This window comes from Ammospiza caudacuta, chromosome 5, assembly GCF_027887145.1.
Source record: "Ammospiza caudacuta isolate bAmmCau1 chromosome 5, bAmmCau1.pri, whole genome shotgun sequence".
Taxonomy (NCBI): domain Eukaryota; kingdom Metazoa; phylum Chordata; class Aves; order Passeriformes; family Passerellidae; genus Ammospiza; species Ammospiza caudacuta.
In genome coordinates this window covers 31,792,794-31,806,225 of record NC_080597.1, presented here as the reverse complement: position 1 = coordinate 31,806,225, position 13,432 = coordinate 31,792,794, and the positions used below count along the sequence as shown (strand labels likewise).

Here is a 13,432-nt window from a genome sequence, read left to right as displayed (position 1 = left end):
TTAGTTGCTACTTTTGCTGTAATAACTGCACTTTTATCTGAGGGCAGAGAACTGAATTTGACTGAGTACTGGATCAAAACTTTAGCTACTAAGATATTTCCCTCTTTCCCCTTCCCTTCCTATTAGACACATTCTTATTTTTCCAAAACAGCACTGATGGGTTTTTCCTCAGGATTTTCATGAAAGCAGGACAGACTGTTATAAAAATCTCTTATTTTTCCTCAGGAGGAGAAACTAATGTAAAGCAGGTAACCATGCAGAATGCAGTTCAGGTAAATGCCTTTTGAAGTTTTTAAATCTTGTATACATGTATAATACTTCTTCTTTTTAATACAAAAGTTTACCCTGAAGCAGATAAAATATTAGATTCCCCAGTTACCTCTGATTAAAAAAAAAAAGTAGTTGTTTTCCCCTTTTACAAGGAGCAATGTGACAAGGATAACCCACTGTTATTATCAGATAGATGACCCATTCACTTCTTAGTGCTGTTAGTTAAGGTTTTGAAGTCAAAGCCTGAGATTATTGAAAAATTTCCATCATGATTAAAAAGTGCCTTTTTAGTAACCTTTTATTCTAATTAATCACCTAAGTAGAAATAAATGAATGCATTTTACATACACACTGAACTGAAGGCAAATAGTTAAGAATACAAGAAAGATTCTGGTATTATTCAGTTAAAAATTATTCAGAAAAAAATCTGGAAATTTTTCTTCAAAAATTTCAGTGTGGTCCTTTTCTTGAAGTGTAAGTTACCTTTCATTTACAAGATAGACAGTTCTGAAGAGAATTGCTAAGTATTTGTGTTCAAGAAATGTGTTACGTCCTTGCATGCAAACATTTCCTCTTTTAATGCTATAATTTTTAATGATTTGAGCACAAAATGCCTCTGAAACATTTGATTGAGAAATCAGTAGTAAATTATGTGGTAATTTGCAGATTTCGTGACTTAAAATGTTCTGAGTTTAAAAAACCTGAAGCATTTAATGCATGTTATCTTTATTCTGTATTCATGCAAGTATGTAATTTTGAATCCAAGGCAGTCAAGAGAAGGAATGCAGAGTGTATTGATGCAGGAGTTACTAACAAGAGCAGAACCATTTGAATGCTCTGTAGGTTTGCTATATCTGTTGAAAGGGAAGTGAACACTCTTTGAATAGTAGTTCTTCAGTCTAATTCAAAGCACAAGTTTTTGTTATCTGACTGCAAATATTGGAGCCTCCTGTCCTCAGCTTACTGGACTCCTCTGCAGGTGTGGTTTGGAGACGAGCTTCCCTTGAGTCCCCGAAGTCCCCTGACTCCGAGGCACGGGCCGGGTCTGGCAGACGTGTGCCTCTATGACCAGTGGATATCTGTGAGGCACGAGGCCACTTTGGTGCCCATGCAGGAAGATCTCTCCATCTGGCTGTCTGGCTTGCTGGGTGAGCTTAAAAATAAATCACTCTCTCATGAATTTCAAAGCACTTCCAATGTTCTAGTCAGCACTGATGTGTAATGTCTATAGTACTGTTAAGAGCTGGTGTATTTGAGTTTGAATGGCTGGGAGAATTGCATTAAAATATATGCTTTGATTTCAGTTTTATTAGCTGCCACCTCTTAAGGATTGCACAATTAATAATTCTAATTTATATTTATGAATCTTGTTAGTCTAATTGAAATCTAATTAATCTAATATTTTATTTTATTTTACTTGTATATTTCTTCTATTTTTCAGTCTTTAATACTGGAATGCTGTTTGATTTGCCTCTAAGTTCATATGAAACTTCTTTACCTTCATGGAGTAACTTTATTATTGACCTTCTTTTTCTTAAAGGAATGGAAGTCAAAGCACAGCAACTGCTAGAAGAACTTGATAATGGGGTACTGCTTTGCCAATTAATTGATGTTCTTCAAAACACAGTTGAAAAATGTTGTAGCACAAATAACTTAAGGGTGAGTTTTATAATGATTTTTTTAAAATACAAAGTCCTAAATCTCAAGGAGTAGTCACAGGAAAAGCAGGTGAATGAGGCTTCCCAAAGAAGTTTTTTGTACGCTGTGTATCCAGAGACTGATTAACAACAAAGTGGCTTTATAGATGGATAAACTCATCCAATAAATTGCTTTCTTTGTTAATCACATCCTAAGGTCTTTACTAGGTTTTTGGTTTGTTTTCAGTAAAAATCTTGCCAGAGGAGGATCTAGTCCAAGTCTGGAGTTTGTTCCCCTGACGCCAGTGTGGGTTGTTACTAAGATATCCACTGGCACTTGGTGATATGTTTTATGCCAGAAAGTGATGGCTGAACTCAGGTGTACAGGTCAGCCATAAAAGTATCCAGACCTGCAGATAGGCTTCAGTGTTTCCATTGAGAGGCAATGCTTAGTTGAAATGTGAATCTCAAGCAAGTCTCTGTTACTTTGGAGTACAAAGGCTGCAGAACTAAGGACTGTTCACTCAGTGACTATTCACAATGATAAAGTAGAATGCCTTCTATATTAGTGTAGCTTTTTTCGTGGAATACACAGTGAGGTGAACATAAAATAGTTACAACTGTTTCTGTACTCTGAATTTAGGGTGTATTTTCCTTTGAAAATATGCTTTGAAATCTGTTGGCGTTATTGATGTGTACAATGTACTTTTTGTTTTCTTCCCTTGCCAGAATTTTCCTATGAGAAAAGTTCCATGCAAGAAGGATGCTCCATCAGGATCTTTTTTTGCCAGAGATAATACAGCCAACTTTCTTAACTGGTGTAGAGCCATTGGAGTTGATGAGACATACCTCTTTGAATCTGAAGGCTTAGGTAGCTCTCTCTTTTTGTTAAATTTGCTTTGATCTCTGTGTGAATCACTACCTGGTCAGGGAGATGCCTTGTTACAGACTTTCAAACTTTTTCTCTTGACTCTGCATGTGTCGTGCAAGCTCTTATTTATTTTAAGGCAGTGTCCAAGTACAAGCTTTGAAAAATCAGTTCAGTGACTAATATAACTTGCATGATGCTTTTGCAAACTTCTGAAAGTTACTGTGTGGGATGAAGTGGGGACTGAGAGCTGTGCAACAAAATACTGTGTTTTTCTTCAGTAAAAGGAACTACTGAGAAACAGGAGAAAAGTGTGGTTTCACTTTCTGTGTGTGGGAAGACCACAGGGCCATGGAGTCAACTCACAATAAGATCCTTTATTTGGTATTACAGCTCATTTTTCTTGCAAAAATCCCTCAGAATAATACATTCAAGATGGTTAAATTTGGTAACAACATCAGGGCATTGTGTCTGAAGTGGCAACAGCCTGTTGGTAATTAACATTTACTTCAGGACACAACATTACTCTAAACCACTTGTATTTTCCCATTTATAAGATAGTTATAAAAATAAATATTACCAACTATGAGCATGCCTGCCCCAGTGCACAACCGGTGCTGTACGGCATCTTCTAGACTGGTACGATGGAATAAAATTTTTTTGACTGCTAGTTAAGAGGATTGTACTTTCATCACATAATAAATAACGAAATGCTCTTCTACCAGCTATTATGTCAGTAAAAATTAATTGATACAAAACTTTCTGTGGCAAGCCAAATTCTGTTTTTTGTTGTTTGGCTTCTTTTTTTTTTTTTTTTAGTAAGAAAAATGTCTGCCTGTCAGCAGACTAGCAAAAAACTGAGAACTGTCTTTGTTTTCAGTAATTATATGTAATTGTCATAATATTTACTGTATTTTGAAATCTTTGTTCCATTAATGCTATTAATTAGCATTAGTGTTAATTAAAGGCTATTTACATACTGGCTGGACTGCCCATGCATCTCGACTGGATGTCATCTTTTAAAATAGTTGAGAAAACTCCATCATTTACATATTTAATTTTGATTAACTAGTGAGTGTATCTTTCTTCAGTGCCAGGAAATACAGAGTAGAACTGAGTTACAAGAATATTTTAATTTTTTTTTTTAGTTCCTTGTATGAATTGTATTGCTTAAACATGTTAGTTCCTGTAAGTGGACAGGTAACTAGAACCTGTTTAGCTTCTCTGTGATAAGCAGACATGATTTCCTAGTGCTGTGGCTTTCACTCATTGCAAAGAAGTGTTTTGAAGTCTGTAACTCTTGACACAAGCTTGCTTTGTGGCATAAATATCTTCTGTGAGCCTTTTTGGCAGCTGAAATGAGCAGACTTGCAGCCTCCTAGATGAAACATTCTTTCCACTGATGTTTTTCATCAGTCTTTCAAGCCATTCTTCATGAATGAAACAGGGGAAGGATAAGTTGACAATTGTCTTATTCCCATCAGGGACATATAGCAGCACCTCCTGAAAAGTGTAGATGATTGGGAAGGAAATAAATCAAGAGGCTCCTGAGACAGCAGAAATTAAGAGTAGGCATTGTGGGGTGCCCTTTGACATCAAGCCAAAACAAATGTCCTGATCTTTGCTAGGGATTTATTTGGATTTCTTCCTTTTGGACTCAAGCAAATTAAAACACTTTTGTTACAGCTGGCAAATTCACACACACACATGCACATACACTAAAGAAGAGATTAATTGGCCTCTAAAAGTAGCTTTGAAATTATGGGTTTGTCAACTTTCTGTTCTAGATTTACCCTTCATAATCGGATCTTTTAAAAAGCAGACTTAGAAACTGGAGTAGATGATGTAAACATCAGAAAATCTGACTTCATACTTGGACTATACTTTAGGAAACACTTTTAAAGCAAAGGCACTTCAAATATCAAATTGATATCAGACGGATGTTGGGTTTCATCTGTAAAGACAGAGCTGGAACTTTTGAAGCAGTGATAAGATCTGTTGCTTACTGAACTGGTAACAGTCACCGAGATTGTTCTTTCCCAGCAGAGGTTTAAAACCACTCAGGCTGACTGGCTGTGTAGCCATCCACTTGTGAGCTGGGGCCCTTGCAGTGTATCTTCTTGTGGATAATAACCTCCAGAGTGCATGTACTTAGCTGTGTCTGTAGGCATGAGCATGAACAGATGTGTGTATTTTCCTTTTTGTCATTTTTAAGTGCTCTTCATCTTTACGGCTGTGATATTGCATTTGGGAGTAGGGAATGGGAAGTGTTCATGTCTCTTTCTTTCCTGTTCTCATCAAGAAATGAGATTATAGAACACATTTCTCTTAGGAGGAAGAGTGTTTTCAGGAGTGCCAGGATGGGTTTAAAGATTTTATGGAATAGAAAATTAGAGTTGTAAAGCATGTAGTGCATTGTCAATGATAATGTACCTTGCCTCTGGGTAGGATGATGGGAAATTTATAGTCCTGGATACCTCATCTTCCCTTTTCTTGGCTGTACCTAATTGCATAGACCTCCTACAATAAAGGTGAACTATAACTCCTCTTTATTCTCTTCCCTTTTAGTGTTGCACAAGGATCCAAGACAAGTGTATCTTTGTCTGCTGGAAATTGGGCGCATTGTGTCCGGGTAGGTGATCCACACTCGCTCCCAACAAGAAATTGAAGGACACATCCTACTAAGTAAAAGCTAAGACAAAGTTAGGACATTATTTGCAGCTGTCAAGTGATGTTAATTCTGTGCAAAAAGTAATGAGTAGCTTTTCTAGGACCATCGTACAATAAGAATGTTTTTTTCAAATATTTATTGGACTCTTTTCTTGGAGAGGTGCTGTACCATGCTGGTTTCTATAGCTGTGTTTAAGTTATACATTCACCCTATAGATAATGTGTACCTCTTGGAACAGCTCACTGGACATTAAATACAATTCTAAGGGTTTCAATTTTTCAGCTTTTTGGAAGGTATCTCTTTATTATCTAAATGTAGACTTAATTTATGTCTCGTGCAGAGCTGGAAGCTTTAAGATAGTCTATCAAAATTGGATGTGACCTCAACTGTATAGTTTTGGCAGTATTTTTACTGTATCCTCTGGTAACACCAAGGCTACCTTAGGAAGGGCTTCTGCTAGAAACTCAGAGATGCTCCTTCTTTTAGATTATCAAGGCAATTACTCCTCTGATTGATTCAGATGTCCTTGTCTGTCAAGCCATTATAATTTTACAAGTTTGTTTTCATTTGTTTCTTTTTGTTTTCTTTAATAAATTAGTAATTAAACACTCTGCTTTGGTCTTTGAGGTATGGAGTTGAACCTCCTATACTTGTAAAACTAGAGAAGGAAATTGAGCTAGAAGAAACCCTGCTGATGACCTCTGGGCCACCATCACCTCTTAGCACACCAAAGTCATGTTGTCACCATGGGGAGCTACACGAGGCAGTAAGTGCTACTTTCTTAGTGGGATATAGGCTTTAATTTCAACTCTTAGTTTTGAACTTGTATGATCTGTCTCAGTATGGACAGGCTGGTTTTCATCTAATATGTGTGAGCCTCTTCAAACAGAAGGCTATGCACCTCTTCTAATCAATTTTTTTTGTTTTGTTTTGAAAATATTACTAAAATGCTATTCTATATGTTTTGGAGTGCGTAGAACCTACATTGATTTCCTTTCCCCTCTTCCTTTTCCTTGCTTCTTTGCGTATAAAAAATGATCTCATTCAATTTTTCTGGTGTCCATGTTCTATGACTGCAATGAATGTTGCTCTTCAATTTGATCTTTCCATAAAACTTCATCAGGTGTTAAAGTAGGCTTTGATGAAAGTCTTTTGAAAGAAGATTTTAAAATCAAACCTCTGTAGCTTTACCAATTGGAAATGAATATGTATCCAGAAAAGGAAATGATTTGTACAGCTTGTAAACTGGTCCAGAGGAAATGATGAACAATTTTCCTATTCTGCTTAAAAATTCATTTATTTTAAAGGTCCTCTGTGTTGTTATGTAAAAATTCTGTTTCTGTGGGAATGTCAGCCACCAGATTCACTTTCTCTGGAAACTCACTATTTCTCCTTCTTGGCAGTAGTCTCACCCTTCCAATTTGTTGCATTTCTAAGTGGCTCTTAGAGGCTGATCTTCTCTAACCCAGCATTTCTTTGGGGACTCCTTTTCCCCTTTTTTCAGTTGTTTCCTTCTTGGATCTTCCATCTTAATAGAAGATTAACTCAATAGATGGTTAAACTTGTGCTTCTGTCAAAATACTAACAAATGCTTTCAATATAATAACTAGGTAAAACATATAGCAGAAGATCCTCCCTGCAGTTGTTCCCATCGATTTTCAATTGAATACTTGTCAGAGGGACGTTATAGGCTGGGAGATAAAATACTCTTCATACGAGTAAGTAGTTTTTAAGAATTCCAATTTATATTTATTTTGGGGAGAACAATGTTTTTAAGTGAAATACCTCATTTTGATGGAGTTGTTTTAGAATTGCAGAATTATTTAGGTTGGGACAACTTGACATTCAATCCCTTATTCTAAATAGATATAATTACTCCATTCTTTAGATCTTTGATCCACAAACATTGATTTTTATAACCACACTAAACTAAGATAATGTTTCTCTGTGGTGCCTCTAAAATTTCAGTAATGACTTGCAACATAAATAAGGAAAATGCCATAGAATATCCTGAGAATATTGCTCGTTCAAAATCTAGATTCTTGGGGTTTATAATTTGAGGGGTTGTTGAGTACTCTTGTCAGCAATCATAAGAGTTTGTGTTGCAAGGACATAATTTAAATTCAACCCATGCCCAGAACTATGCATACTAAACAAAGATTCTTACAGAATGGTTTAAAGGTCTTCTGTAAAGATGTTTCCATTATTTCCTAACACAGAATTACTACCTGTGCAGGAGAAGCTATCTAATAAAATAATTAGGAAGCAAAAGCCTTGTTTATCACATAATTTCTATTTTGAAATGTTTCTCTGTAAGAAAGGAAGTGCTATTTTTAGTCAATTTCAATAGGTGGCAATGTAAGATGGAGAAAAATAAAGCAAGATAAGAATTTCTCTTGTTCTTCTGCTCCTCTTCCCCATTCTCAGATGCTACATGGCAAGCATGTGATGGTACGTGTTGGTGGAGGCTGGGACACTCTTCAAGGTTTTCTGCTCAAATATGATCCATGCCGAGTGCTTCAGTTTGCAACTCTGGAACAAAAAATCCTGGCATTTCAGAAAGGGGGCACCAGTGACAGTGTCCCCAGCTTGTCAGCTAGAAATCAGGAGCCTCCTCTTATGAATCCAATGTCAGCTGTCAATATGTTTCAAAAGCAGCCATCAAAACCTCCTGCTCCTGTTTTAGGTCTTGGAGCCAGTGCCAAGAAGGCTTTAGCTAAACGCCCTCAGTCCCCTGCCCTGGCATCACCCAGAGTGACCCCATCTTCCACTGCCAAGTCATCCACAGTCAGGTCCAAATTACAAGGGTCCTCAGCAGCAGGAATGCAGTCTCCTTTCAAACCTGGCACCTCAAAGAAACTGGAGTCTCCTGCATGCAACTCACCAGCTTCTGCTCCTTCACAGCCTGGAAGCAAAAGTTCTTCGCATGCAGGAGCAAGGACAGCTCCTGCTCCCTCTGAAATGTTGCGCAAACGTATTCGGTCCCCCGATGCTACCAAGGGGAAATTTGCCCTGCCTCAGGGCTCCCCAGCACCAGCACATCGTGCCCCCTCACCCTCTAAAAAACAGCCATCTCTCTTGTCTGGGACAGCTGGAACAACCACTTCAAAGCAGAAGTGCGTCCCTGCTAAATGCAGACCTGTATCTGTCACTAAAACCAAGGTGAATTCAGCTGCTCCCAGGGCTGCTCGGCCGCCGGTTACAAATCTGCGCACTGTTGCCAAGTTTGCACATTCCCAGCAACTCCTTGCAAAACCTCCTGAAAATGATATTCAGATCTCAGGTGCTGGGTCTCAGCATCCTCTGAGAGCCCCACAAACAACTTCTCACCTGGCAAGAAACTTGAAAACTGCTTCTGAGCTAAAACTTTCCGCTTCTGCACCTTCCCTTGCTGTTAGCAAAGCATCAAAGTCACCGCCTCCGTTGTTACCTACAAACAAAAATGTGTCATCAGCTGGCAGCAAGCAGCCAAATGCCAGTAATCCCCCTCAGGTTGGAGCCTCTTTATCCAAACCTGCTGAACGTACACCTTTGTCTGTTGTACGGCTTCCTCAAACTTCAGCCAAAGCAGCAGTGACCAAAAAGCCAGCACAGCCTTCCACAAAAGGTCAGCATTCAACCAAAAACTTGCAAACAAACAAAAGCTTGGCCCCAGCAGCCAAGAAGCCACTTCCAAAGGAGCAGACATGTAAGAAAGGAACACCTGGTGCATCAAAAGTTCCTCTTACGAAGAGCGGGCAAGATGATCACTATTTTGTTATGACAGGGACTAAGAAGCCCAGAAAGTAAACTAATTTGTTACTTTCTGTGGAAGTCCCTGTCTTGTTCAAAAGGGCCTCTTGTGACTGCTACACTGAGGTCAAGGAAAAAAGCTAATAACACTACATTTAATATGAAATATTAGGTATAACATGCCTTTTGCTGCCTAACTTACTGTAAGAACTGTGTTTATTTTGCGGTTTAGAAACTTCTATTTGGATATGTTTAGAAGTGAGCTTACTTGCTGTGTGGCACTGTGGAACGGCAAATATCCTTGATCTGCTGCAAAAAAGTGTTGGAGAGGAAAGGGGAATTAAAGCTGAAGCTTTTGCAGCAGAACTCTGGTGGTTCTGATACATCTGCATTGAGGTGTGTGGCAAGTAACAGAGCTGTGCACAAGCTGTAAAATGTCTAATACCTCAAACAAAAATGTGGGTTTGGTTCACTGGTATCCCTGAACCCAGTCTGGGTCACGTGTTTTAGAAAGAGAAGAATTTTCTAGTCCTATTTAGATTTGACAGATGCTGTTATGAGTGTTCACTGTGTCCCCCCATATGCCTTAAAGTGGATTCAGCTCACTTGGAAGTGGAGCTTGGTTTGGTTTAAATTGGACATCAATAATCATGGCCTTGATTGCTCACTTTCATTGTGCCTTAGCCTCTCAAATTCAGAAGAGAACTCTCCAATGAGCAATGCTACCTTTAAAACCCTGGGCAGATAACCTTGCTTAGTCCATATTCAAATATGACTAGCTTTCTTAGAAAGCTCTTGCTGCATGGAGGGATGTTTCTGAGTCCTAGGGAAGACACTTGCCCCTGGGCTGGAGCCCCATGTCAGCTCCTACTCCTGGGTTGGAGCCCCAAAACAGCTCCTGCTGCAACAACACTGAGCTGCAAGCACTGACCTGTTCTAGCAGAGTTTACTGCTCTGCACAAGTGGCCTTTGCATGTAAGACTGAATTGCCAAATACTTTTCTCAGTGCTACGGGTTAATTTTTGTTGGCGCTCTAGTCTGCAGGGGCCTTTCTTGTTTTGTTTGTGGACACCTCTTTCCTGGCTCTCCTCTATCACTCTGGAGGTGAGAAATAGTTTCCCAAAGAGGAATATAGCCTGCATTTGCCTTTAAACATCTTAAAGTGCCAGAAAGCTATGCACTGTTTACACCCAGCTCCTGAAGTCTTTCAGTGAGTTAAACATCCGTGGTGCTCAACACCTTTACCCTTGGGGAGTGAGCTTCATGGTAGATTGAGAACTACTGTCTTTGGGAGTAGTGCTGTTTGGGTTATTTTGGGGTTAATGAACACTTGTCCCTCCAGACTCTGAGGAGCTCTGAAGGTCTTTGAAGACACACTGGTGGTTTCCACAGACCATCACTTCTGCCCTCCATTCCCAGTCTATTTATGGGCAGGAGTGGATATCACTGCCATAAAGGCTCCTGCATGGTGGAGCTGGGAAGTCTTTTTAAAAGGAGAACAGTTCCGTGGAATATATAGTTTCTGTTGTTAAGGGGTTTTATTTTAGTTGGTTTGTTGGGTTTTTTTTCCTGGAACTAGAGTAAGCAAACATCATAAGCTGAGTTCTCATGCGATGTGGCAGAGTCATAGAGCTGCTTTTCTGAGCACCTTGTTAGCTTATTTTATTTATTTTATGATTCTATTTATGCGTATCTACTGTACAATACTGCTCACAACCTGCTGGGAGTAAGCAGTAGATGCCAGTATCCAAACTGTAGGAGGAAAAGAGATCTGTTTTGATAACATGGACACAAGTCCCACAGGGTCCCATACAAAGTTGTGTGTTTGGGGAAGGCCTTGGGCTTGCTTGTTTTAAATGTACGCTGGTCAAAGCTACTGCTACAGTGTTAGGCAGAGCATTAACTATAGTGGTTTCCTGTCAGGTTTGATAAATCTGGCACATGGCTTCATGTGCTGAAAGCATTTTACAGTAGATGACTTGCTTTTTATTTTTGGGCTTCCAAATGGTGAGTTACATGCGATATATCTCATGCAGATTAGCTGACTTCTTGGGGTTTTCTTTCTGTAATGGGTCTGAAAGAGATGGAGTTTACTTTCTTCATAGCATCCCCTATGGGGCTGTGTGTTAGATTAAGACCTAAGCCCACGTTGATAACATGTGCTGTTGTTTGGGCTGTTGCTGAACAACCCTTCCAGGGTCAAGTCTTTCTTTTTCCTGCTCTGACCCCCACAGCAGGAGGCAGGAGACTGAGAGTGACATGGCTGGGAACTGGCCAACCTGAACTGGCCAAAGGGCTATTCCATATCATAAAGCATCACCTCAACAATAAAAAGTAGGAAGAGGTAGATAAAGAAGGGCGTGCAGGTTGTGTGGCTTCTAAGGTGGTTGTTTGCCAGCTGGCTGGGCATGGGAGTAGTGAAGGATTGCCTTTGCATCACTTGGTGGTTTACTTTTCATATCTTTTCTTCATTCATTAAACTCTTTATCCCAGCCAGTGAGTTTTGCTTTTGCTGCTCCACTCTCCTTATCTTGCAGGGGGTGGAGGAGAGATAAGGAGAGTGAGGGGTGTGCACAGGTACTTGGCTTCTGAGTGGGGTCAAGCCACAGCGCCTTTTAAACCATTTACAAAATTCTTAGCATCAATTTAAACACTGAGGGTCTTGGATCATGGTGTCAGGCAAATTCTGCCTTTCTGAACTACAGAGAAAATGAAGCAAATGGCTTTGTCTTTGTCATATATAATATCATGTAATAAACTGAATTTTAAAGTTCAAAATTGAAATAAAAATGCATAAACTGTTACAGTTGAAACCTTAATAAGCTAATCTAAAGTTACACATGGGTAGACTTGTTTGGTTTTATTATAAAAATAATGTATTTGAGTGTGATCCAACTTCTGTGGAAATTGTTGTCACCAGCTGCATAGTCATGTAACATGAGGTGAGCCAAGAATAAAGTGTAACAAAGTACTTCCTAACGGAAATGGATACTATTTTTACAATGATTGTTGCCAAATAGCAAGTCTAATCTTCAGTTTATATTACCTTTTATGAGGGAAAGATAATTTGGAGCGATAATCTGACTGAATTCTCCATGTGATATCAATGTCCTCTGTATGAGTACTTATTTAAAATAAACACACACTGCACCTTTTTATATGCACACGTGTTTCTTCTCCTGACATCTTTTTGCAGGGAGGGAAAAAGAATGCATTTCAGAAGGCTCATGTTTTCCCTCTGCCACCACATAAATAGTAGATTCCATCTCTGGCATAAATAGCTGAGTCTAATCCATTGCTTTCTTTGGAGTTAAGACATTTTTACTCTGACCCTGTTGTCAGTGTGACTAATTGGGGAAATGGCATCCTCATCTAGGAATGAGCCTAAGTAGTTTCAGATATACCAAATAGTTGTGTTTGCAGCTCTACTTGAAATATAAAGCATCTGTACCATATTTTCCCTGCTTATATCTTGTCAACAGAAGCTCTCTCTGTCTGTTTCCATTAATGACAGAAATTTAATTAGTTTTGTTGGGTGGAGAATTGGGTGTTCTCACTGGAACCACCTAATTAACTTTTTTCCCCTTTCCCTATTCTATTTTTTTTAAACTTTTTTAAAGCCTGCCTTTGCCTGCTGTTCCAAAGTGTCTTCAGTTCCTGGCAGTGTGGTGCTGGTGCCTAATCACGCAGACTGAGCCTTCCACTTCAGCTGTGTCTAGTAAGCACGTGCGAGTGGCATCTACTATAGGTGTTAGCTGCAGCTGTTTTTTTAAAGAGATGCTGTTACAGCTGGCCCATAAAATGCAAAGGCAGTCCAAGATTTTCTCAGGTAAGTATCCTAACCCTATTTTATATATCCTAATCATATCTATCTATCTACCTGGTAAATTTCAGGGCAGTTTTCCTTCTAAAACTTGAAGCACCCATAACTTTGAACATCAAACTAGGCTGCTCCTTTTCTTTTTCCCTACAGTGAAAATGAAATCTGTTAGGTTAGTGAGTTCTATGGGGTCATCTGGTGTCTTTTAATTTTCTAGAGACTACTCTGACAATGTAAACCCCTTAACTTTTCTAGAAATGCACAGACAAAACTTTTCTCTTTGATTCAAATAAAACCTTTAGCTAGCAAAATCCAGATTTGGCATGAAATAAGTAATGCAAGAGACATTTAATGCTATAAGACCCTTTCATTTCATGCACATACATTCTTGAAAACTTCCTTTTCATTATTTTTTAAAAAGCCAAAATTGAAGA

The 13,432-nt window shown here is 38.9% G+C and overlaps 1 protein-coding gene across 1 annotated transcript; it reads left to right on the top strand.

The window, feature by feature from the left end:
* The first annotated feature begins 243 nt into the window (after positions 1 to 243).
* GAS2L3 (growth arrest specific 2 like 3) lies at positions 244 to 12,312 on the top strand. The gene is made up of 8 exons (XM_058805595.1): positions 244 to 272; positions 1,250 to 1,418; positions 1,811 to 1,929; positions 2,637 to 2,778; positions 5,344 to 5,407; positions 6,074 to 6,212; positions 7,057 to 7,164; positions 7,874 to 12,312. Exons 1-8 carry the CDS (start codon positions 255 to 257, stop codon positions 9,233 to 9,235), a joined length of 2,121 nt encoding a protein of 706 aa, XP_058661578.1. The 5' UTR covers positions 244 to 254; the 3' UTR covers positions 9,236 to 12,312.
* Positions 12,313 to 13,432: the final 1,120 nt, after the last annotated feature.

Excerpts from the sequence above, each read along its gene's own strand:
- GAS2L3 (XM_058805595.1), top strand. Across the intron at positions 1,930-2,636 it reads GTAGCACAAATAACTTAAGG|AATTTTCCTATGAGAAAAGT; the intron begins GTGAGTTTTATA and ends TTCCCTTGCCAG. Across the intron at positions 7,165-7,873 it reads ATAAAATACTCTTCATACGA|ATGCTACATGGCAAGCATGT; the intron begins GTAAGTAGTTTT and ends CCCCATTCTCAG.